At 41.4% G+C, this 26,513-nt stretch overlaps 1 protein-coding gene across 15 annotated transcripts in view; it reads right to left on the bottom strand.

The window, feature by feature from the left end:
- Nucleotides 1-26,513, bottom strand: part of LOC124880236 (adhesion G protein-coupled receptor L3-like) — a 357,339-nt gene that overhangs the window by 212,111 nt on the left and 118,715 nt on the right. For all 15 annotated transcript variants that reach the window (XM_047385217.1, XM_047385213.1, XM_047385214.1 and 12 more), the window contains exon 4: nucleotides 11,204-11,417. In XM_047385217.1, coding sequence (XP_047241173.1) covers nucleotides 11,204-11,417 — 214 coding nt within the window. The remainder of the gene's footprint in view (nucleotides 1-11,203; nucleotides 11,418-26,513) is intronic.

Raw genomic sequence — 26,513 nt, 5'->3', positions numbered from 1 at the left:
AGCTGTTAAAAGGCATTCATTAATTTCACCCTGCCATGGCATCATGTGAAACAACCTTTACATATAAGCTCAGTGACTTGCCGTTTCTCAGATGAAAGATGCTTTTAGCTCACTAATGGATGCTAATAGAACCAGACACCTTATTGAATTTCTTTTGACATTTTGTCATATTACAACCATAAAATCCAATATTTTTATCAGCATATTGCATGATAGACAATGTATCGAGTATATTGGTACTGCTCTAGAAATTTGAATATTGTGAAAAAGTTCAAAATTATTTGTGACCTATTTCAGAAAATAAAACTTGTTTTATAGATTCATTGCACATACAGGTCCTTCTCAAAATATTAGCATATTGTGATAAAGTTCATTATTTTCCATAATTTCATGATGAAAATTTAACATTCATATATTTTAGATTCATTGCACACTAACTGAAATATTTCAGGTCTTTTATTGTCTTAATACGGATGATTGTGGCATACAGCTCATGAAAACCCAAAATTCCTATCTCACAAAATTAGCATATTTCATCTGACCAATAAAAGAAAAGTGTTTTTAATACAAAAAACGTCAACCTTCAAATAATCATGTACAGTTATGCACTCAATACTTGGTCGGGAATCCTTTGGCAGAAATGACTGCTTCAATGCGGCGTGGCATGGAGGCAATCAGCCTGTGGCACTGCTGAGGTCTTATGGAGGCCCAGGATGCTTCGATAGCGGCCTTTAGCTCATCCAGAGTGTTGGGTCTTGAGTCTCTCAACGTTCTCTTCACAATATCCCACAGATTCTCTATGGGGTTCAGGTCAGGAGAGTTGGCAGGCCAATTGAGCACAGTGATACCATGGTCAGTAAACCATTTACCAGTGGTTTTGGCACTGTGAGCAGGTGCCAGGTCGTGCTGAAAAATGAAATCTTCATCTCCATAAAGCTTTTCAGCAGATGGAATCATGAAGTGCTCCAAAATCTCCTGATAGCTAGCTGCATTGACCCTGCCCTTGATAAAACACAGGGGACCAACACCAGCAGCTGACACGGCACCCCAGACCATCACTGACTGTGGGTACTTGACACTGGACTTCTGGCATTTTGGCATTTCCTTCTCCCCAGTCTTCCTCCAGACTCTGGCACCTTGATTTCCGAATGACATGCAGAATTTGCTTTCATCCGAAAAAAGTACTTTGGACCACTGAGCAACAGTCCAGTGCTGCTTCTCTGTAGACCAGGTCTGGGGAATGCGGCACCTGTAGCCCATTTCCTGCACACACCTGTGCACGGTGGCTCTGGATGTTTCTACTCCACACTCAGTCCACTGCTTCCGCAGGTCCCCCAAGGTCTGGAATCGGCCCTTCTCCACAATCTTCCTCAGGGTCCGGTCACCTCTTCTCGTTGTGCACCGTTTTCTGCCACACTTTTTCCTTCCCACAGACTTCCCACTGAGGTGCCTTGATACAGCACTCTGGGAACAGCCTATTCGTTCAGAAATGTCTTTCTGTGTCTTACCCTCTTGCTTGAGGGTGTCAATAGTGGCCTTCTGGACAGCAGTCAGGTCGGCAGTCTTACCCATGATTGGGGTTTTGAGTGATGAACCAGGCTGGGAGTTTTAAAGGCCTCAGGAATCTTTTGCAGGTGTTTAGAGTTAACTCGTTGATTCAGATGATTAGGTTCATAGCTCGTTTAGAAACCCTTTTAATGATATGCTAATTTTGTGAGATAGGAATTTTGGGTTTTCATGAGCTGTATGCCAAAATCATCCGTATTAAGACAATAAAAGACCTGAAATATTTCAGTTAGTGTGCAATGAATCTAAAATATATGAATGTTAAATTTTCATCATGACATTATGGAAAATAATGAACTTTATCACAATATGCTAATATTTTGAGAAGGACCAGTAGAGTGAACTATTTCAAGCCTTTGTTTCTTGCAAATTTGATTATTATGGCTTACATATAATGAAAACCCAAAATTCAGGGCATCACAAAAGGTCTTTGGTAAAGAAGCTGGTTGTTCATGGAAAGCCGTTTCCAAGCACTTTCATAGAAAGTTGAGTTGAAGAAAATACTGTGCTAGGAAGAGGTGCAATAACAACAGGCAAAACCACAACCTTAAGAAGATTTTCAGTGAAAAGAATTGCGGAGTCCTAAAGAGAAAAATAGGCCCAGCCCATCTGAATGATGGCTAATTGGTTTTATTGCTCAGATTACAACATACATTGTTAAACTAGGGTTGTTTGTTAAATTGAAATAGATATATTTACTACATATAACTACACTGATTTAAAAGTCCTTTTACTATTTGATTATACAGATGGGCAGCTGTAAACTTTGTTTTCACGCTGTAAATTTTAAGGAGTCTGAGTCACAATTAGTCATTGCACTGTGTAGTTTGACAGTAGAACATTTCCAGAGGAAATGTTGTCACTACCTGCCACTTGAGGAATTTCACCCAGTACGGTGAAATGCATATTGCTGATGTTTGCACGGCCTGCATCAGCTTTAGACTTTAAAGCCCATATGGAATATCCATTTGGTAAGAATTTAACTATAAAAAAGAAATCTTTTTCTGGAAAATGCGAACGTTGGCAAACATTGTGTATTATGTTAATGTTGGGTATTATGCTCATATTAGCTAAAATGCTGGTATTAGATAAGAAGTAGCTAAAAGCATGATAGCTAATCGTAGGTTTCAATATGTGTGATGCCAACAGCAACTTTAAAGCTATCATTGGCTGAAATGCTCACAAACATGTCAACATTACAGCATTGACTAAAAAAAACTTTTCTATACAAGCAGAAGCCTATATTCTATAATTAGCCAAAATGCTAACATTGGCTAACATATAAAGATATCATATTGGCTAAAGCTAGCATGCTAACTAATATTACATAAAGCTTTCACATCATACAAGTCAATCTGCAGAGATCACTTGAACTAAAGGGGAGTGGCCTACAACTTGTGGCATTGACCTGAACAATATGCATGAGAAATATTTTAGGGGATTTTTCCTTAAGGCCTACATGTTTGAGCTCTGTGTCAAGATTGTTATGCAAACTGTCAAAATGGATTTAGTAATTTAAATGCAAGTAAAGTTGTGGCATCTTCAACATCAGGCTCATCAACATATTTCTGACATCAGACAAGCATGGAGTACCATTCTGTGTCTCTGTCCTGAGGACTCCCAGAATGTACTGCCACTGTATTTGCCCTGAATCATGCCACAATGCCCTCCTGTACTGCAATCCCATATTAACCTTTAAAGTGCATACTTGTTCAACACACCAATATGACACACTTATATATGTAAAGTGTGTCGATCACAGAACAAAAGTATGATCTGAAACAGGCTACTATTTACAGGTAACACCAGCATAAATCTTAAAAAGCTCACATTAGCATATTAGCTATGAATGACAATTGTTATCACCTGTGCTATAGTTAGGTAATATGCTAGAATTTGCCAATACAAGTTGTATTAACTACCTCATTTATTCTAACAGCAGCTTTTATGCCATCATTAGCTAACATGCATTAACATTTTTAGGCCCTAGCTACGACCTAATTTTGACACACTATTTGGTTAGACCATTTATGCCTTTTGTTGCACCACAGTTGCTATACACAGGACAAAGCATGACTGCAAGTTAAACCACTTCCAAGACCAGGCTGACTTGTTTTATGAAACAACTGACTAATGCGGTGATGATCCACCTTTGTTTAGTCTACAGTATGAACATTTAAATCATCCGAAAGATGTCTTTTATTGAGACAACAAAGCAAAACTAGTTTTTGGAAAGAGTTACTGTTCACCTAACCTTTCTTTGTCTATGTAGGAAACTAAAACTCCGCAGGTTTATTCTTAAAAGTGTGCTTCATACATATTATAAATTATATGTAGTATAGAAATAGAACTTAGCTTGTGGAAAAAAAAAAAGAAAAAACTCAAGTTGGCTTTAGGTTAGTCAGAGTACTCTTTGTGGATGGCCTTGTCATCACCCTGCTGTGAAAGCTTTCACTCCTGCAGTTTCTGAGCTCTGGAGCTACAGCTCAAGTGATTACAATTCCTTCAAAATACGTGTATATTTGCAGGATTCCTTACAGACTGCATCACTCTGACTGTTTGAAATTTGAACAGTGTCCATCGCCACTGCAGATGAAGAGGGCAGCCCTGGGCACTGATAATCTAGTGTGCCGTATTGGCCTTTCTGTGAGCAGATAAGTGCAAGAAGAACCCTTTTTTTTTGTAGTTCAACCAGTACAAATGTGCTAAATCATTATCAGGCACATGCAGTGCTTAGACTGGCTGATTTATTTATGTACATTTAAAAATGTATGTCTTATTGTTGGTTTTAAAGCAAATTCTTAGAACAGAAGTAAAATCCAGGTGTTTTCCAGCTGAGTTTCGTTTCATGTGGTCAGCAGAACATTCATGTACGCTTTAACCAAGTAATCAAAAAAATTTATAGCAACCACAATTAAAGAGGAAATCGGCATACTTCAAGCTATGTTGATACTTTAATCACACTAATTCACTGGCATGGTGTGTGCAAACATTAGGGATCATAAAAGTAGGTGGCAAATACAAATCTGCAACAAGAATGCTGATGAAAGAGTCTTTATAATTGGATCACAGTTGAAGGAGTTCTGGTTTTGCTAATGAAGTGAAAAAGCAAATGAGGGAAAAATTAGCGTAGAATATTTAAATAACTCACTGACAGACTTCACTGTAAAATTAATTAAACTCACCCTATTTATCATCAGTCACCTATAAAAACATCTTAGATATTTTTTATATGTTTCACTTCTAGTTGGACATTGTTAAATCTACTCGACAAACAAAAAGCTGCAACTAACATCCAAGGGGCTATGTGAGAACATTACTTTGATTTCAGGGTGATATGGCGACAGTTGAACACATGAAACCAATTGGTGATGGGAACAGGGGGACACTGGATGGCCAGCTTTCAATCTCGATCTGCAGGGATCATTTCAATCCAAGGTCTGATGAAAACCATATGGCCTGGTTAATGCGTTTCATTGCAAAGTAAAGCTGAAAGATAACAATATTTTTCTATGAACTGCGTAATCACCACATGAACTTATCATGAGTGGCTTGTTAGAGGCTCTTATTGTTTTTATTTCTCTCTAGTTTGTAATGTGCAACTGATCAAAAGTAATATAGATTGTTTAAAAGCGCTAAAAATATTGAGCCCAACCTACCAGTCAGTCCGACCCCTCACACATATGCAGAACAGCCTGTACCATCACCTTCATTTGAGTAAACACCAGAGGAAAAAAAGACCACATCACTCTGCAGCCAGAAATAGAGAAGGTATTGAGGTAAGTGTTTTCGTCCAATTTGTATATTTTTCTACCAAAGCCTTGCTTATCACTTAACTGGTCAAGGTCACAGTACAAGAAGATATTGCATTCAGGATGATGACTCCAATCAAATGGAAAAGTAACATTAATAGAGTTTTAGCATTTTATGTTCTGAATGTGATCATTGTGACCCTTTTTTTCAGCTTTCTCATCCAGTGCTGTATCCATCATTACCAGAGAGTCGTCAGAGTTAAACTCTGGCTCAGGCAAAAAATACTTTGTCAATCACAACTCAAAGACATGGTTTCATCCTTGTTGTCTTCTTCCTCCAAGTCGTAGTTCTCCGGGGAAAAATCTAATAGATGACTTGCTCTCTGAAACATGCATGGCGTGACATAACCTTTCTTCCCAATATAAATAATTATGGCTCAGGAAAGAATGCTGGAAAAGATGTAAATGTTGATTTTAATAGTTAATTTCTATTCAGTTCATTTATATAGTGCCAATTGACAGCAAATTTAGTCTAAAAGTCTTTTACAAGATAAATAGATCCAGTTCATTTCCAGAAATATATAATAAAATTTAACCAATCCAATAATGTTATAGTTTTTAAAGAGAAATCTAAATTTGATAAAATGTATATCAGCCAGTCAGAGCTTTATAAAAATGGAAATCAGAAATTGGCCACAAATCTGAGATAACTGTTTTTAATTATTCTGGAAAGTCATATTGTAAACTGTGGCCTTAATGAAGCGAATGTATCCAATGACAGAAGTGTTCAAGGTTTTTTTCAGAATGTTATTCACAAACTTTTAAAGAAATCCAGCAGTAGAAATTCATCTGTCATTACCCAGCTTTTTTTTATCACGGTGAATGGTTTTGAAAGGAAATGCAGCTCTGGCTAGTAGGTTTGATTTACAAAGAGAAGCTATCCTTGTTAAAATTATTCATCCAAAGAACTTTCACTGTTTAAATGACTTGTTTCTGTTCTTTGAACTTAATGAGCTGAGATGCCTAGCAACGGCCCTGACAGCCCAACAGTGAAAAGGTCAAGCGAGGTTGCACTCGTTTGTTGAGCTAACCTACACATGCTAATGTGTAGCAGTCACAGAGGCCATGAATATCATTGAATCCTCTCACCTGATCCCGTCTCCTCTTCCTCATCCATTTTGAATTCACAACACCCACACCCTTCATCCACTTAGTCACGTCCTCCGCCAAGAAAAAGTGCTCTGGCTCTGAATCGGCTCGTACTTATCTCTGAGCATCATTTAAACGCCCCTGCTAGCAATGAAATGCTAAAAAGACTTATTCTCTGTGTTTTATGCTCCCTTTGGACCCTTTGATTCATTCCAGCCAGGATCTTTCAGTGTGAGTGGGCAGCCAGGAAAGAAAAAGAGGGAGCAACAGGGTGCATCAATTATGTGACAACTTGCTTGAAACTACCTCCTTTAACTATCCGCTCTTTTCAACACGGGTGATTATCTGAACTCTATGGTACAAAACTGAAAACCAACGAGCAATTGTTTGATAAAGGCAAAAAGTCCATTAGTATTTTTCCTCAAAGGGGCAAGTCCAAAGTGGAACTAAAGCTTTGGAAATAAAAAGAAAGTGGACATATGTTTTGCTTTTGCAAATAAAGTGAGCTAGAAAAAGTCAATTTAGAGGAGCAATTTAGATAAAGCCTGTTCCTTCGCATTGCTCAAGGATGTTTTGGCCTCAAAGGAAGGAGTAGCCATGCTTAGAAAGATCTCAGCATGGAGCTTTCATTCTGCTCTTAATGCTGCCATACGTCAACAAAATAGCTTCTGCAGATTAAATGTACATTCAATCTGCACTCCCCCTGGAGTGCAATATTTTCTTAAATTCAAGCTTAGTTAAAACTCCAAAAACAAGTGTATGTATTACCCTAATGTTAGCAATCAATTACAAAGGAAAAGCCAACACACAGACAGGCTTCATTGTAGCAATCCAGACAAATGGGAGTGCATGTCTCAGTTTTTGCTCAAAGGGGTTATAATTCTGGAAACACAGCAAAAAAACTCTTCAAGCATGTAATTATTTTTGACAAACAATGCTAATGATTATTGATATGTGTCAAAACAATTTAAGACCAGAATAGATAAACAGGTGTAATAAGGTTTTTGTTAATAGAGGTTGCACATACATCACTGCGGTTCTTGCAGTGCACACAACATACAGGTCCTTCTCAAAATATTAGCATATTGTGATAAAGTTAATTATTTTCCATAATGTCATGATGAAAATTTAACATTCATATATGTTAGATTCATTGCACACTAACTGAAATATTTCAGGTCTTTTATTGTCTTAATACGGATGATTTTGGCATACAGCTCATGAAAACCCAAAATTCCTATCTCACAGAATTAGCATATTTCATCCGACCAATAAAAGAAAAGTGTTTTTAATACAAAAAACGTCAACCTTCAAATAATCATGTACAGTTATGCACTCAATACTTGGTCGGGAATCCTTTGGCAGAAATGACTGCTTCCATGCGGCGTGGCATGGAGGCAATCAGCCTGTGGCACTGCTGAGGTCTTATGGAGGCCCAGGATGCTTCGATAGCGGCCTTTAGCTCATCCAGAGTGTTGGGTCTTGAGTCTCTCAACGTTCTCTTCACAATATCCCACAGATTCTCCATGGGGTTCAGGTCAGGAGAGTTGGCAGGCCAATTGAGCACAGTGATACCATGGTCAGTAAACCATTTACCAGTGGTTTTGGCACTGTGAGCAGGTGCCAGGTCGTGCTGAAAAATGAAATCTTCATCTCCATAAAGCTTTTCAGCAGATGGAAGCATGAAGTGCTCCACAATTTCCTAATAGCTAACTGCATTGACCCTGCCCTTGATAAAACACAGTGGACCAACACCAGCAGCTGACACGGCACCCCAGACCATCACTGACTGTGGGTACTTGACACTGGACTTCTGGCATTTTGGCATTTCCTTCTCCCCAGTCTTCCTCCAGACTCTGGCACCTTGATTTCCGAATGACATGCAGAATTTGCTTTCATCCAAAAAAAGTACTTTGGACCACTGAGCAACAGTCCAGTGCTGCTTCTCTGTAGCCCAGGTCTGGGGAATGCGGCACCTGTAGCCCATTTCCTGCACACGCCTGTGCACGGTGGCTCTGGATGTTTCTACTCCAGACTCAGTCCACTGCTTCCGCAGGTCCCCCAAGGTCTGGAATCGGCCCTTCTCCACAATCTTCCTCAGGGTCCGGTCACCTCTTCTCGTTGTGCAGCATTTTCTGCCACACTTTTTCCTTCCCACAGACTTCCCACTGAGGTGCCTTGATACAGCACTCTGGGAACAGCCTATTCGTTCAGAAATTTCTTTCTGTTTCTTACCCTCTTGCTTGAGTGTGTCAACAGTGGCCTTCTGGACAGCAGTCAGGTCGGCAGTCTTACCCATGATTGGGGTTTTGAGTGATGAACCAGGCTGGCAGTTTTAAAGGCCTCAGGAATCTTTTGCAGGTGTTTAGAGTTAACTCGTTGATTCAGATGATTAGGTTCATAGCTCGTTTAGAGACCCTTTTAATGATATGCTAATTTTGTGAGATAGGAATTTTGGGTTTTCATGAGCTGTATGCCAAAATCATACATATTAAGACAATAAAAGACCTGAAATATTTCAGTTAGTGTGCAATGAATCTAAAATATATGAATGTTAAATTTTCATCATGACATTATGGAAAATAATGAACTTTATCACAATATGCTAATATTTTGAGAAGGACCTGTAAACAAATCCATTCTAAAACATACTGACATAAGATTAATGTATACAATGTCTTATTTTACAGCTTCCATTCTCCTCAGAAGTAAGAAAAACTTTTTATTTGAAATTTAGCACACCTCAGGTGTTATTTTGTGTTTTAACAGCTTTTTTTGACATGAAAATACCATCAAGTTCATCACTCAACAGCATGAATCTGGTTATGCACAACTGCACACACACACGCACACACACACACCCGTGTTTTACTATCTTTATGAGGACGTTTCGGTTACTTCCATTGACTTCCATTCATTTTCCTTGATTTTTAGTGCCTAACCCTGACCCTAACACTAACCCTAACAATAACTCAATTCATACCCTAGTCCTAAACCTTACCCCTGTCCCAAGAACGGAATTTGAAAAAGTGAGGACCAGAAAAATGTCCTCACTTTGTCAAAATGTTCTCACTTTGCGATAAAAATACGAAAAATGGTTCTCACTCAGCAACAAGTACAAGAACACACACACACACACACACAAGGTCAAATTCTTAATTAGTCCCAAATATCACAATGTTTTTAATCCTTATTTCTACTGCAAACACCAGAGAGACAAAGCAATATAATCTGAAACACCAAATTGTAACAATTTTCATGTTCTATGTGCATTGAACATTTAGGCAAGGATAACTGGAATAAATATAAAGAGAAGATTAATTTATTGAGGGAAAATTCTGTACACACCAACACAACTTTATGGAAGTATATAATTGCCCACACTGTTAACACATGAATTAGATTTGATTAACCACATTTTTTGGATAGCCAGGCTTAGTTTCACTAACCACACCCAGGCCTGATTACTGACAGACCTGTATAATCAAGCCTCATCACCAAAACTCCCCTAAAGCTTTCAGGTTTGTGGAATAAAAAGCAATAGCCATCATAATTTAGAGTAGGAATTTGTATTTGATTGAATTAATTTAATTGCTGTAGTCTGCAGCCCTTCAGTTTGAGTGTGACTGGAAATTCAGCCTCAGTAAGTTCAAAACTCACAAACATTATGAAAATCACTCATAGAGAACTTATTTCTTGCATATTTACACTGAAGTAGGGTAACATGTTTCTGAGGAAAACATATCTTAAGACGTAAAAATTCTTGTAGTAAACAGCTCGGGATTTCTTTTCACACCTGAGGTGTTGAGTTAATTTAAAATGAGCTCTGGTTCATGGTGTGAGCATGACCCGATCTTTGTCTGACAGTGACCGGGTGTACGCTCTGACCTTGAGCCACACGCCTTCCTGTAGCCAGGTATGCGTTGCTTTGTGGAGTAACCAAACTGACAAACAAAAGGAGTGCGTTTTGTTTTTTTTTAAAGCATAAAGGCCCATGCCCATTACCCAGAAATATAACATGATTAATTTCTTTATATCTTCATATTTTTGACAAGCTTTATATTTTGTATTCCTGTACCGTAAACATCTGACCAATGAACAGACTGGGCATTCCCGCCTTGTTTGTAGTAAAATAAAGATTAAAAAAAAGTAAAACAGTGGAAAAAATGTTAGCATTAGGCTATTCATCCTGGCCAACTCCTGTCTGTTAAAGTTGCTTGCTATGTTGTAATAGCTATAGGAAAATAAAATGCATGTGTTATTGTGCATACATGCATGTTTAAGCTAAATCATGTTTGTCTTGCTTTTTCTTTATGTGAATACAATGTTTTTATAGGGAAGAATTACTGAATTACTGTTTATCTATTAGCCAATCTGTGACAGATCATTCAGGGAGAGCAAAATAACAACCTTAGTTGTCTGTAATTATTATTTGTTTATTGTAGCTCTTTACTGTATTACTACTCATGCATAGACTATGCATTAGTAATAGTGGCATAAATAGGTATTCTAACACCCCCCCCCCCACTAGCATGCAACACCGAGTATGGGTTATTAAAGTCAATGCAATAAAATTTGCTTCTAATCAAACGTTTTTGCTGTGTTAAAAATCTTAAGTAATTTAGAATAAAGTAAAATACAGATCTCTCTTTAAAACTGAGTTCAAGCTTAACTTGACAGTTTTGACAGTTTAATTGTCAAGGTTAGCGCTTTAATTCATTTGTATGTGTGGCTACCTTTGAGACATGATCTTGTATGCATCTGGAAGATAACACCGTGTGTTCTCCATCTGCGCAGGGTCTGCGTCGCAGATCTTGTCGTCCGTGCGGCCGTAGTTGGCACTCTCAATCATGATGACGTCTGTGCCCGGGCAGCGTAGCTCGATGGGGTAACTCTCGCAGGACAGCTCCCTTCTCACCACCGCCATGGGGATGGGTGCTCTACTGAAAGCTGCAGAAAACAACAAAAAAAGTAAAACAAAATAAAAATAATAAGTTTGAGAATTTCTGCCATCTTTCTCTTCCAATACAAGCTGAAGATTTCCATATAAAATAGGAAAAAAAAAGCTAAAGCAGCTTCATCTTGGATCTGGCAGGGTTTGTTTGTGAAGACCTGAATAAAATTCTGAATATTTCAACAAGGAACAAAATGCATGAACAGATGGAAGGACCTGCAATCAAAAGGTTTGACACTGAGACATATGCAAAGAGGTTCTTCACCCTTCTCTCAAGAGTGTGGGCTGATAGGACACAAGTTATTTGGAGTGGGAGGATAAGCAACACCACAGGGGCCTTCGAGAGGCCAGGAGTTGTAGACAAGAGACTGAGTACAAGACTGACACTGATCACACATAAAGAAGCAGTGTGTTTATTGGTTTTCCTGTGAGAAAATACACCATTCATTATTTGGGCTTTAAGTTGGGAGATTAGAGTGAGAAACACGGAAAGCAGTGTATTGTGGGAACATGAGAGATGTTGTTTTTTTTTTTTGTATTTTGAGGGGGTCACACACAGGCAGGAAGTAGTGGGTTAAGAGATGTCTTCAGTTAAAGATAAGAGTCAATTTGTCATAAAAAGGATCATGTAAACTGCCAAGAACAAATAAATGGCTAGCCATGTATTTATTGGACAGAGTGACAGCCGTCTGTGGGTCACTGTTTTGCTGTTCCTCTGAGACATGAGAGCACAGAAGCAGGCCCACGAGCGTCTGCAGGCTCAGACTGCCACACCACTGAGCATGTGCATAACAAGCTGGAGAGGTTCTTTGTTTAGAGTCAGATATTTAAAAAATGAGTGGAAAGCATAAACACTGGCTGCAGTGACCGTAAGGGGAAGTGTGGAGGTTAAAGATCTTATAAACATCCTTTCAGACAAGTGTCTGGGCTACGTAAAGCAGTGAATGATGATGCTAGGTGAAAAAGGAAAGGAGCAGAGACAGGCAGAAAAAGAGGAGGTTATATTCATCTTGGTGACAAAAATAAGCATACCTTAAGTTTACTAGTGGGACAGTTTAAAAATTAACTATTAAAATTATTTAATTAGTGACTGGATCGTTTTCACCGGTTTTAGAGTAGTAGGAGCAAAGTAGTACTACCCACACCAGCTGTGTCAGTCAGCTGTGTATGATGGCTAAATGAGGGAAGATCTAAACACCAAATCTAAAGTTTTTTCTAAGTTGGGTGTGTGTGGATTTTTGTGGTAGAGAACAACAGAGAGAAGTGTTTTGGCCACCAGAGAAGCGGCACTCTCTCCTTCATGTGAACGGCATTTTGAAACAAACACTAGTAATGAGCTACTGTAAAATAATCAACATGGTGGTAAAATAAACAGACTACTGCAGACTCAAAATCAAAGCGACTAATAAAGCTACGTATCTAGCTATAATAGGTTTGTCAGGCTCAAGGGCCGGTATAACCTTCACACCAGTTTCATGGTATTTACCCAAATATATTGTATGAAAATGCATAACATGATCTAATTGCGTTACTACAAAACAGCAAAGCATTGGAATATCCCACTGCTCCTAAAATAATACAAGTTATTGATTATTTAAGTTATAATGGCATATATTGTTATTGATTTGGCTACACAGACTTCAAAACATAAACACTTGTTACATTCAGAAGTAGTTTTTAAGTGCTCAGTAAACAGATTAATTTACCTTTCATTGATTTTGCTCTTTAAGGACCTCACATTTTCTTAATCACTATGCCGTGTTATTTTAACATCAGATGGATATCTGCTTTTTTGTTTTAAATAAAAGCAATAAGATCATGATATACGTTTTTGCTTTAAATGTTGGTGTGAATACAGTGAAACCTGTAATTTTACTCAAGGTTAGCCTACCATCAGTATTTCATACCAGCCCATGTGTGGTACTGAACAAGAAATAAATGACCATTTGTTTAGGTGTTGAGTAGTTACAATGACAGCGTGCCTTTGGCACACAGTTTATAATGTATTTCAGTTTTAATTTGTATCATTGTGGTCATCAGCGCACTAAATTTCTATTTTTTAAAGTGGAAGGTTCAAGACATGTTTGAAAGATCAGGAACCACAACCAAATAGACATATTTAGCTATTTAGCTGACGTACGCCAGAATCCTGTTTGTAGACTTCAGCTCGGCCTTCAAATACATCATACCAGACATCCTCCACCAGAAGCTAACCCAGCTCAACATCCCAGCCTCCACTTTTCAGTGGATCAACAGCTTCCTGATGGGCCGACAGCACCAGGTGAAACTGGGGAGCATCTTCTCCCTCAGCAGATCTATAAGTACTGGTGCCCCCAGGGGTGTGTTCTACCCCCACTCCTCCCTGTACACAAATGACTGCACCTCATCAGACTCGTCCGTGAAACTCCTGAAGTTTGCAGATGACACCACTGTCATCGGACTGATCCAGGACGATGATGAGTCTGCCTACAGACAGGAGTTGGCTCAGCTGGTACACTGGTGTTGTCAGAACTACCTGGAACTCAACCCACTCACGACTGTGGAAATGGTGGTGGACTTTTGGAAAACACCACCCCCACACACCCCCCTCACCATCCTCAACTACACCGTGTCGGCTGTGGACCACTTCAGGTTCCTAGGAACCACCTGAGGACCTAAGATGGTCTTCACACATAAACACTGTTCGAAAGAAGGCCCAGCAGAGACTGTACTTCCTGAGGCAACTCAAGAAGTACAACCTTCCACAGGAGCTGCTGGTCATCTTCTGCACTGCCATCATTCAGTCTGTCCTGTCTTCATCCATCTCAGTGTGATTTGGCTCATCCACAAAACAGGACAGGTCCAGACTGAACGAATAATCAGGACTGCAGAGAGAATAACCAGGGCTGATCTTCCCTCCATCCAGGACTTATACAGGTCTAGGGTCAAGAAAAGAGCTGCCAAAATATCTGCAGACCCCACACACCCTTCACATAAACTGTTTAGAGTTTTACCTTCAGGACGCTGCTACACAGCACTGTTTACTAAAACTAGTCGCCACTGAGACAGTTTCTTCCCCCGGGCTGTTTCTCTGTTGAACATTCAATAGAGTACCAAACAACAGCATACAGATGTTGCAAATACACCTTTTTATTTATATACAGGGGTTGGACAATGAAACTGAAACACCTGTCATTTTAGTGTGGGAGGTTTCAGGGCTAAATTGGACCAGCCTGGTAGCCAGTCTTCATTGATTGCACATTGCACCAGTAAGAGCAGAGTGTGAAGGTTCAATTAGCAGGGTAAGAGCACAGTTTTGCTCAAAATATTGAAATGCACACAACATTATGGGTGACATACCAGAGTTCAAAAGAGGACAAATTGTTGGTGCATGTCTTGCTGGTGCATCTGTGACCAAGACAGCAAGACTTTATGAAGTATCAAGAGCCACGGTATCCAGGGTAATGTCAGCATACCACCAAGAAGGACGAACCACATCCAACAGGATTAACTGTGGGCGCAAGAGGAAGCTGTCTGAAAGGGATGTTCAGGTGCTAACCCGGATTGTATCCAAAAAACATAAAACCACAGCTGCCCAAATTATGGCAGAATTAAATGTGCACCTCAACTCTCCTGTTTCCACCAAAACTGTCCGTCGGGAGCTCCACAGGGTGAATATACACGGCCGGGCTGCTATAGCCAAACCTTTGGTCACTCATGCCAATGCCAAATGTCGGTTTCAATGGTGCAAGGAGCGCAAATCTTGGGCTGTGGACAATGTGAAACATGTATTGTTCTCTGATGAGTCCACCTTTACTGTTTTCCCCACATCCTGGAGAGTTATGGTGTGGAGAAGCCCCAAAGAAGTGTACCACCCAGACTGTTGCATGCCCAGAGTGAAGCATGGGGGTGGATCAATGATGGTTTGGGTTGCCATATCATGGCATTCCCTTGGCCCAATACTTGTGCTAGATGGGCGCGTCACTGCCAAGGACTACCGAACCATTCTTGAGGACCATGTGCATCCAATGGTTCAAACATTGTATCCTGAAGGCGGTGCCGTGTATCAGGAGGACAATGCACCAATACACACAGCAAGACTGGTGAAAGATTGGTTTGATGAACATGAAAGTGAAGTTGAACATCTGCCATGGCCTGCACAGTCACCAGATCTAAGTATTATTGAGCCACTTTGGGGTGTTTTGGAGGAGCGAGTCAGGAAACGTTTTCCTCCACCAGTATCACCTAGTGACCTGGCCAGTATCCTGCAAGAAGAATGGCTTAAAATCCCTCTGACCACTGTGCAGGACTTGTATATGTCCTTCCCTAGACGAAATGACGCTGCATTGGGCGCAAAAGGAGGCCCTACACCACACTAATAAATTATTGTGGTCTAAAACCAGGTGTTTCAGTTTCATTGTCCAACCCTTGTATGTGTATATTTGTATATGTTATATATGTATATTCTGTAATGCAAAAACAAAAACCAGAGAGCAAAGTGTACCGGAGTCAAATTCCTTGTTTGTATTTACGAACTTGCCAATAAAGCTGATTCTGATTTTCAACACAGGAACACAGACTTAAACGTCTTGCACCTTGCTAAAGAAGATGCATGTAGAAGGTGGACAAGATGCACACATGCAAGGCTTCATAAAACATAAATTGACAACATCTCTCATCTCATTTGATTTTTTTGCATCTCATGAAACAATGATCCACTCTACCTGAAAATTGTAAAGTGTGCAATTTTCTATCATTACTTCGATCATTTTCCTCAATCATATGATCACCTTATTGTATGACTGAGATTTATGTAGGTAATGAAGCAAAAATGTCTATTGAGATTCATCTCAATAGATTCATCTTGAATCTGAGATATAATGATCATTTTCTTCTTGCTGGTTTGCCTAGCCTTGTGTCGGCTCATAGAGCATCTTTCTTTTGTGCCAATCTTTTTTATTGTTACTAAAGCTTTACTCAAGTTCCAGTGGCTAGTTATGTCTAATTATACTTCTTGAAATCTATTTAGTGCAACAATGTCAAGTTGACTCTTGATGTAAAAGTCACACCAACTCCAGGATGCTGAGATGAAGGCTCCGCAGGGGGGGAACATACCATCTGTTGCAGCACTCTTTGTTCTTAAGCCTCCCTGATGGCATTGCATGATGGATAGGTTTAAAAAAAATCCTTATGTGTTTGATACCAGAACAGCAAGCCACACAATCTGTACTAATAAAAGTCAGCCAGGTAATGTTTTGTATATTCCCCTACAAATAAAACACAGCAAACACAAAGAGATGCAATAAGGTGAAGCGGCGGGAGAGGACCGTCATTATCATGCCATTTCATTTTGTCTCATAAATCATTCAAACCCTAACACACTAAAACCCACTTGCTATTGAAACATCACCGATTGGAATAATTATTTCCAATGCGGGGATGAAAGCTACCAATTATCTTCCTCTTAGTGGGAAGATTTATTCCGCCTCCTAAACAGCACTGGTGTGAATCAAACCAAAGTTTGCTGAAACAAATAACAGCATGAGGAAAGGGGAGATAATACAGGTTGACTCAGGCAGGTGCACTTAGGGAAAAAAAAAAACCGCGTAATTTAGTTTGATTAAAATGAACAAATTGTTTTTGATCCTTGTGTTTTTGTGTTTGCTCTTTAAATGAGAGCATTCAAAAAAGACCAAGAAAAAAAAAACAACAAAACTGTCAATTAAATAGCTTACACTGACAATTTTTATAATTTACAAAAAATCTCAACTCTGGATTTCATAATTGTGGGGTACACCATGTTATGGCAGATGTAATCATAGTGTACAATGTTAAAAAAATTGAGGAAAGTGAACAAGTAGAGGACAAATAAGAAATGCATAAACCATATCTGAAAGTCACATATTTGTTTTTGCCCACAGCCATGAGTTACAACGTGAAAGGCCAGTACAAACTTTCCTAGAACTTTCAAAATAAATTGCATTAACCTACTTCCGGCACAGCCAGGAAACGGGGTAACTGCGGGCTTCCTGTGACGTCACTGCCCGAATAAGAGCACAGCTTTAGCTACATCCGCCCTCTTCCATGCCGGTGTTCATCAGGATAGGAGGGGGACAAAGCGCGCTGATGTCTCTTTGCTGGCAAAAAGACATAAACTCTTCAACTGGATCCAAGGGTGTCATAAGATCACGCGATCATATGCACAAGATAAGTAGAAATAAATCGGTCCAGTGATTTTCATTCATGAACGGGGTAATCAAGGTACAAGCATTGCTTGACTGTTCTCTCTGAGATCTGCAGAAGCGAACTGTTTCCAGAGAGTTCCCAGCACAACGCCGAGTGCAGCTGTTCCCCAAGGAGGACAACGGAGGTCGCATCACCGTGGTAATATGCAGTCTGGTGGGCCCGACAGAGCGGCCGCACCTTCAAACTCCCCACAGCTAAGGAGGTTAGCTGTAGCTAACCGTTTAAAGACTGTGGAAGTTTCTTCAGACTTCGCCGCCCTGGACAGCTTTTCCTCAGCATGGTCAGAGGTTAGGTTTGGGCAGAACAATAATAGAAAGATTTAGATTGAAATGATCTAAACATTTTTCATTTTATGAAGTTTGGCTTTGTTTGTGTTGAACTCAGCTATCTGTGTGCTAGCAGAATATCTGCAGCACACGTGTTCAGGTTGTGTTCTTTGTTTGTATGTTTTTAAAGTTAAGACAAACTTTATTTAAAGGGTTATTTTAAACAGAAGATTGATCATAACGCGCCGTCCGCACTTATGCATTTTAACCCTTTTATTAACCCTGGTATTTTAAAGGTATGTGTTTGATTCTGGTGCTAAGATATCAGCTTCTTTTGTTAGCTCAACTGCTAACCAGTAAGAACACGTGCTTGCTACTAAAGAGTATCTAACAGAAAGGTTGTTAGTTTTCAAGTTAGTGAATAATAGTCCCTAAACATCATTTTACTAAATTTGATTACTAAGTAAACACCATTAAGCCCCATTTCTCCAGAAAGATTCAGCTCTTTTCCAAAATATTTCCTTAATAATATTTCTTTAAATATTATTTTAATAAATAAAGGCAGCTAATTAGACACCATTGAGAAATGGTCATCCAGAAGGTTGGTTTTATTCAGTAGATCATTATTTAAAACATTATTTTATTAAAATAATATTTTATCTGATCTTGCATTGTGAATGGTTGTCTAAGTTAGTCCCAAGACTAACTTCACATCAAAATAATCCTTGGTTCTCAAACATAAACATTGCACGGTAATGTTGCATCACTCTTTTGGCCATGGTTTTCAATCATCTTTAATCAACTTGTTCATATTGTACATAGCCCAATAGTCTTCCCTATTCTTTAATTCTGCTTGGTAGTTTAGTTGGATTGTTTTAGCATAGTAAAGAGTTTGTTGATTGAAATATGTTTGACTTTGAGTTGACTTATTTTTGTTAATAAATTCTTGTATTTTCAGAAATTGTGTGAATTCATTCTATGTGTGCGCAGAGTTTATGCTGTTCAATAATGTCGGAGCTCGTCTCATACCTTTCTATTTTGTCCTAATACTATCGCCTTACTGGGCTAGTATTCACAGGACAACCCTTAACAGACCGAAATATTATTTGGTATAATCTTAAAATATTAATGTTAAATAATATTCTCAGATTCATAATCCCAACATATTTAACAAACAAGATGCATCACTGTTCTATTGATTATTGTCATGACTGCTTAGCAATGGTATGAACAAAGTACAATTTTTTAAAATAATTTTATGGAAACTAGAAATATCAAAAACTATTGGGAGTTTAGCAAGTTCTAGAATTATTTAAATCTAACCTCAAGTGTACAAAACGGAATCGTTCGTTCGTTCGTCATCTTCCGCTTATCCAGGACCGGGTCGCGGGGGCAGCAGACTCAGCAGAGACGCCCAGACGTCCCTCTCTCCAGACACCTCCTCCAGCTCCTCCAGGGGGAGCCCAAGGCGTTCCCAGGCCAGCCGAGAGACATAGTCCCTCCAGCGTGTCCTGGGCCGTCCCTTGGGCCTCCTCCTGGTGGGACGTGCCCGGAACACCTCCCGAGGAAGGCGTCCAGGAGGCATCCGGTATTGATGCCCGAGCCACCTCAACTGGCTCCTTTCGATGTGGAGGAGCAGCGGCTCTACTCCGAGCTCCTCCCGGATGGCCGAGCTCCTCACCCTATCTCTAAGGGAGTGCCCGGCCACCCTACGGAGGAAGCTCATTTCAGCCGCTTGTATCCGTGATCTCGTTCTTTCGGTCATGACCCAAAGTTCATGGCCATAGGTGAGGGTAGGAACGTAGACCGACCAGTAAATTGAGAGCTTTGCTTTTCGGCTCAGCTCTCTCTTCACCACAATGGACCGGCACAGCGCCCCCATTACTGTGGCAGCCGCACCGATCCGTCTGTCGATCTCCCGCTCCATTCTTCCCTCACTCGTGAACAAGACCCCGAGATACTTAAACTCCTCCACTTGAGGCAGGAACTCCCCTCCAACCTGAAGAGGACAAGCCACCCTTTTCCGGTCGAGTACCATGGCCTCGGACTTGGAGGAGCTGATCCTCACCCAGCCGCTTCACACTCGGCTGCGAACCGCCACAGCGCATGCTGTAGGTCTTGGCTAGAGGGGACCAGCAGGACCACGTCATCCGCAAAAAGAAGAGACGAAATCCACTGGTCCCCAAACCAGACCCCCTCCGGCCCTTGGCTGCGTCTAGAAATCCTGTCCATAAAAGTTATGAACAGGACCGGCGACAAAGGGCAGCCCTGCCGGAGTCCAACATGCACTGGGAACAGGTCCGACTTAGTGCCGGCAATGCGGACCAAACTCCTGCTCCGCTCGTACAGTGACCGGATGGCCCCTAATAAAGGGCCCCTGATTCCATACTCCTGGAGCACCCCCCACAGGGCATCACGAGGGACACAGTCAAATGCCTTCTCCAGGTCCACAAAACACATGTGAACCGGTTGGGCAAACTCCCATGAACCCTCGAGCACCCTGTAGAGGGTATAGAGCTGGTCCAGTGTTCCACGGCTGGGACGAAAACCACACTGTTCCTCCTGAAGCCGAGGTTCGACTATCGGTCGGACTCTCCTCTCCAATACCCTGGCGTAGGCCTTACCAGGGAGGCTGAGGAGTGTGATCCCCCTGTAGTTGGAACACACCCTCCGGTCCCCCTTCTTATAAAGGGGGACCAATACCCCAGTCTGCCAGTCCAGAGGCACTGTCCCCGACCGCCACGCAATGTTGAAGAGGCGTGTCAACCATGACAGCCCTACAACATCCAGACACTTGAGGTTCTCAGGGCGGATCTCATCCACCCCCGAAGCCTTGCCACCGCGGCGCTTTTTAACCACCTCGGTGACTTCAGCCTGGGTGATGAAAGAGTCCAACCCCGAGTCCCCAGCCTCTGTTTCCACCACGGAATGCGTGATGGCAGGATTGAGGAGATCCTCGAAGTACTCCTTCCACCGCCCGATAATGTCCTCAGTCGAGGTCAGCAGTCTCCTGCCCCCACTATAAACAGTGTTGGCAAAGCACTGCTTCCCCCTCCTGAGGCGCCGGACGGTTTGCCAGAATCGCTTTGAGGCCAACCGGTAGTCCTTCTCCGTGGCCTCACCGAACTCTTCCCAGGCCCGAGTTTTTGCCTCTGCCACAGCCCGGGCCGCAGCACGCTTGGCCTCACGGTACCCGTCAGCCGCCTCGGGAGTCCCACAAGCCAACCACAGCCGATAGGACTCCTTCTTCAGCTTAACAGCATCCCTTACTGCCGGTGTCCACCACCGGGTTCTGGGATTGCCGCCACGACAGGCACCGCAGACCTTACGGCCGCAGCTATGGGCAGCAGCATCGACAATAGATGCAGAGAACATGGTCCACTCGGACTCTATGTCTCCAACATCCCCCGGGATCTGGTCGAAGCTCTCCCGGAGGTGGGAGTTGAATACATCCCTGGCCGAGGGCTCCGCCAGGCGTTCCCAGCAGACCCTCACTATGCGCTTGGGCCTGCCAAGTCTGTCTGGCTTTCTCCTCCAGCGGATCCAACTCACCACCAGGTGATGATCAGTGGACAGCTCAGCCCCTCTCTTCACCCGAGTGTCCAAAACATGCGGCCGAAGGTCTGATGATACGACAACAAAGTCGATCATCGACCTCCTGCCTTATGTTTGAACATGGTGTTCGTTATGGACAATCCGTGACTAGCACAGAAGTCCAATAACAAAACACCACTCGGATTCAGATCAGGGAGGCCATTCCTCCCGATCACGCCTCTCCAGGTGTCACTGTCGTTCCCCACGTGGGCGTTGAAGTCCCCCAGCAGAATAATGGAGTCCCCGGGAGGGGCACTATCCAGCACCCCCGACAGGGACGCCATGAAGGCAGGGTACTCTGCACTACCACTCGGCCCGTAGGCTGAAATGATAGTCAGAGACCTCTCCCCAACCCGAAGGCGCAGGGATACAACCCTCTCATCCACTGGGGTAAACCCCAACACGAGACGGCTGAGCTGGGGGGCAACAAGCAAACCCACACCAGCCCGCCGCCTCTCCCCGTGGGCCACTCCAGAGTAGAAGAGAGTCCAACCCCTCTCAAGGAAATGGGTTCCAGAGCCCACGCTGTGCGTGGAGGCGAGCCCGACTATTTCTAGTCGATATCTCTCGACCTCCCGCACAAGCTCAGGCTCCTTCCCCCCCAGCGAGGTGACATTCCACGTCCCTAGAGCCAGCCTAAGCATCCGGGGATCGGGCCGCTGAGGTCTCCACCTTCGTCCGCCACCCAATCCTCTTTGCACCGGTCCCTCACGGTTCCCCCTGCAGGTGGTGGGCCCACTGGGGGATGGCCTCGCGTCTCTCGTTCGGGCTTGGCCCGGCCGGGTCCCGCGAGGAGCAACCCGGCCACCAGGCGCTCTCCGACGAGTCCCGACCCCAGGCCTGGCTCCAGGGTGGGACCCCGGCTCCGCCGTACCGGGCGACGTCACGTGCCTCGATATTTTGTTCTTCATGAGGGGTTCTTGAACCATTCTTTGTCTGACCCATCACCTATCACCTAGAGCCTGTTTGCCATGGGAGACCCTACCAGGGGCATTTAGGCCCCAGACAACATAGCCTCTAGGATCATTTGAGCACTCAAACCCCTCCACCACGTTAAGGTGACGGTTCAAAAACAGAAATGGAAAAGCTATCTAAGCTATCTAATATATACCATTGCCATTCTTAACATCTTTGTGGATGAATTTTGTCCCACTGATCTTTTTGACATTGCTTCAGTTCATTGATATATAAGGCTATTTGTTTCTGCACAGGTCCCTAAAGGTTCCACTACAACATTTTAGTCAGGCATAGGTGAAGATTTTGACAAATCATCATACATAACATATTTACATGTATGCTGTGTTTGGTTTGGTTTTGTATTATGACCAATCATCTCTATCTGTCTCACCTGTCCAAACAACATTTTCCTAGAAGATTTGTGGTTTATTGATATGCAGTTTACAGACCTAATTCCATAATATTTTTTAGAGAAAAGACCCTTTCACACAAGCCATACCCTTCTGCAGTAGATCTAAAGAGTCTGAGATAGAGTTATTTAGTTTTTACAATTTCTTATGTTTTAGTGAATCTACCTGGACGCCCACTCCTGGGAAGAGAAGCAACTGTCTTAAATCTTTCCCAATTGTGAATAATCAACTTCTTTTTATGTTTTCAGCCAACAGGCTCTTGCTATCCTTGCCAACAGGAGCTAAAATGCTAATTTATGAGTCAAACTGACTTAGGAAGACAAGGAACTTGGAAGCTTTGCTTGATCCTTGTTAAAGTCTACCAAAGGTGCTCTATAATTTATTTAGGTATACTGATTTTTTATGCATAGGGCTTCTTATTTTCAATTAAAAAAAACTTTCAGTGGAGTAAAAAAAAACAAAACACTAAACATAAAGTTAGTGGTTGTAACATGAAGTGTGTAAAAAATACAAAAAGTTTGAATACTTTTATGCACGGTAATTTTGATTTACTAAAATGACTGGTCATACAGGGTAGCTTTAACTTAAATCCCCTAAATACATTTTTACCATATTGTAAGAGCTCACATGGAACAGCTTTACCTTACTCTCCAAAATCTCTGCAACGGACATATAAAAAAAACATAACATCAGAAAACCCAATGCACAGGCACCGGCAATCCTGTAATGCAATCGAGTAAAAGCATGCCAGTGATGCCTCGAATTACCCTGCAAGTCAACAACTGTAAGTTTAATTACATCTGAGGCCATGGGGTGGTGATTGATAGGGCTCATATTGCCCAGGTACCAGAGCCAGCATCCTGCCCCACTCTCACACACTTTGTGCATTGCTTTATACCTGCATGCATCATTGTCAGATCCACTGAAAATCGAAATTAGCCTCATAGAAAGCTTTGTCTGAGCCTGTGTGATCCATCCCTCTTCTCCCCCAGCTGTGGAAACTTTAGAGCCTTTATATGCTGCTCGTATCTCTTTTTAGCATGGCAGATTCTCTCTGGATTTTTCTTTTAATGAAGTTAAGAAAACTGAAGTGGTTACTCTGGAAACTTCCACCACTTCTAAACCACCAAATAGTCTTTTTCATCCTGACGCCTGCACATGACGTAACACGCTAATGATTATTTCACAAATACGCAATTACTCACCAAAAAGGGCAACACAAAGGTCAGAGAGAAAAATGGACATTTGGAAAATGTCGCTCCCCCGCAGAGCCGCAACAATCGCTCCAAGGACAAATTATTTGATCCACTTATTGGGTGCTTGCTAATGGCAATAGAGAATAAGGAAGGAGGAATTTTGCAGCTAAAAAGCTAATTCTTGCTTTAGTGACACAGACGTTTTACCTTTTCTTGAACCAAAAGGCTCTCAAACTCAGACAGAGAGGGGAATGACATTTAAAAGTCATCACTCGGAACAAAACAGTGGCCTTTGGGGGCTGGCTTCTTTTTCATCTCTGGTGAAAACATGTCAGGGTGGAGCTGTTAAGGTCAACCATTGCTCACATTACAGTGAACTCTGCTGAATGAGCCAAAATCAGCTGGATAACCTGCTTTTTGGGACCTGCGGTGGCTCCTAACCTAAGGGGAGATGTAGAGATTTAGTGGGGGAAAGACTTGATTAAAGTTTTCTAGGCTTATTCTAGGCTGATTTCAGAGTTCTGTGAAGCTTGCCCTTTGCTGGTTGCTGTTAATACTGGATGATTTGTCTCTAGAAATATAATTAACAATGATGATAGGTTTGCTGTATCAAGGTCTACTGTAATGAGTTTTTAAAAAGTTATGTTTTGAAGACGGCACAATTTTTCCCAACATTTAAAATAGTGTCATTACAAGAGGACGTGTCAGAGGGACCACAGTTTGCAGTGACCAGAGCCGAGAATATCCACGCAGCCCCTCCCCCACCCTTTGCTGCACACTGCCAGTAAGCTGACTGAATGAAGGCTCCCTCACTTTCCCTTGTTAACAAGAAAGATGATTTCAGCTATTTAAAATATATTTTTATCTCTTGATATTCTTTTTTTTTTTCAAAACGTAAATAAAAATAAAATTTTTGGGGTGTCATATTTGAAGGTTCTTATTTAATGTTAGATAAACTAGATAAATCACTTTATTTTACTTGAAATCACAGTTCTATTAAAAAGACTCATTGGTCCTACAGATCCTACAAACTAGTTTGCAATCCATTGAATTTGGTGGCTAAATCCCTATTGTTTTGTTTGTGGCAGGATGCATAATCCTGCTAAAAGAAGCCACAGCTGGTTTACACAGTTTGCAATAATGCTTAGGTTGGGGTTTCATGTCAAAGTAACATCCAGATAGATGTTGGAATCCAAGGTTTCTCAGGAGAACAGTGCCTCCACTGGCTTATCTTTGTTGCATAGCTCATCCTGGTGTCACGTGTTCAACAGCTAAGCAACACACATTATTTTTGACACTGTCAAAGACTGAATGGTCTGCAGCTATGCAGCCACACAAGCAACAGACTGTGATGGACTGTGTTTTCCAACAACTTTCTATTAGAACCAACCTTAACTTTTTTTTAGCAATCTGAATTACAATTGTTTGTCTGTTCACTACATCAGTTCTCCAAATGTCCTTCCTTGGATGACTTTCAAAAGATACTGACAACTTTAAACCAGAAACACCCCAACAAGAGCTGCAGTTTTGAAGATGCTTGAATAACCTAATTGCCTAGCCATAACCGTCTGGCCCATAGTCAAACTCTCAAAAATCTTTAAGCTTGCCATTTTCCTGCTTATATCACATCAAATTTGAGGACAAAATGTTCACCTGCTGCCCAGTATTTTGGACCTTCTGACAGGTGTCATAATGTCAGGATAGTTGGTGTTATTCATCATACTTGTCAGTGGCCATAGGATAAGTTAGGGTTAGGGTGAGTTTAGGGTTAAGTTACAGCTGTTTATGTTACAGCCTGTATAATAGACCTTTGTAGAAAATAGTTTCCTGTTGTGGTGAACTTCTCCATCTTTTATGCTTTGTCTGAAATTACTTTCAATCATATTACTAAAATACAATAACTTAAAGTCTTCTTTGCTTTGTAAAAACTTTCGCACTGAAGTTGTGTGCTAAGTCTGCATAACTTTGCCTACTGGCTGTGTAACGTTCACTGACTGAAAAAAAACAGATATCTGAAGATCCAAATGGACAGTTACCAATCAAGCTGACCAAGCTGAAAACTAGCTATTCTGCTCTATTTTTTAATCTGTATTAAGCTTTACAATTATACATACTCTACTCTCTACAATTATGCGCTCAGGTGGTTTTCAGATTAAAAATCAGATTAGAATTTTTTTAACCATGGTCATAATAATGCAGGTGCCACCACAGTTTTTAGTAGGTTTGGCAAACCTCCAAACATGTTCTCAATGCAGGATGCATTAGGCACTTGTTTACAAAGACCTCAATTTCATATGAAGACAATTTAATACACAAATATTCTGCATGTATGTGGGAAGAAGGGTACTTGCATTCAAATAACTTCTGACTTTATTGAATTGAACTAATGGAAGATAGATGGAAGAGGGGAGGACGGGATGGCGAGTGAGCTGATTCAACAGATC

This window comes from Girardinichthys multiradiatus, chromosome 14 (assembly GCF_021462225.1).
Source record: "Girardinichthys multiradiatus isolate DD_20200921_A chromosome 14, DD_fGirMul_XY1, whole genome shotgun sequence".
NCBI classification, from domain to species: Eukaryota; Metazoa; Chordata; class Actinopteri; order Cyprinodontiformes; family Goodeidae; genus Girardinichthys; species Girardinichthys multiradiatus.
This window is presented reverse-complemented; position numbering and strand designations above follow the sequence as displayed.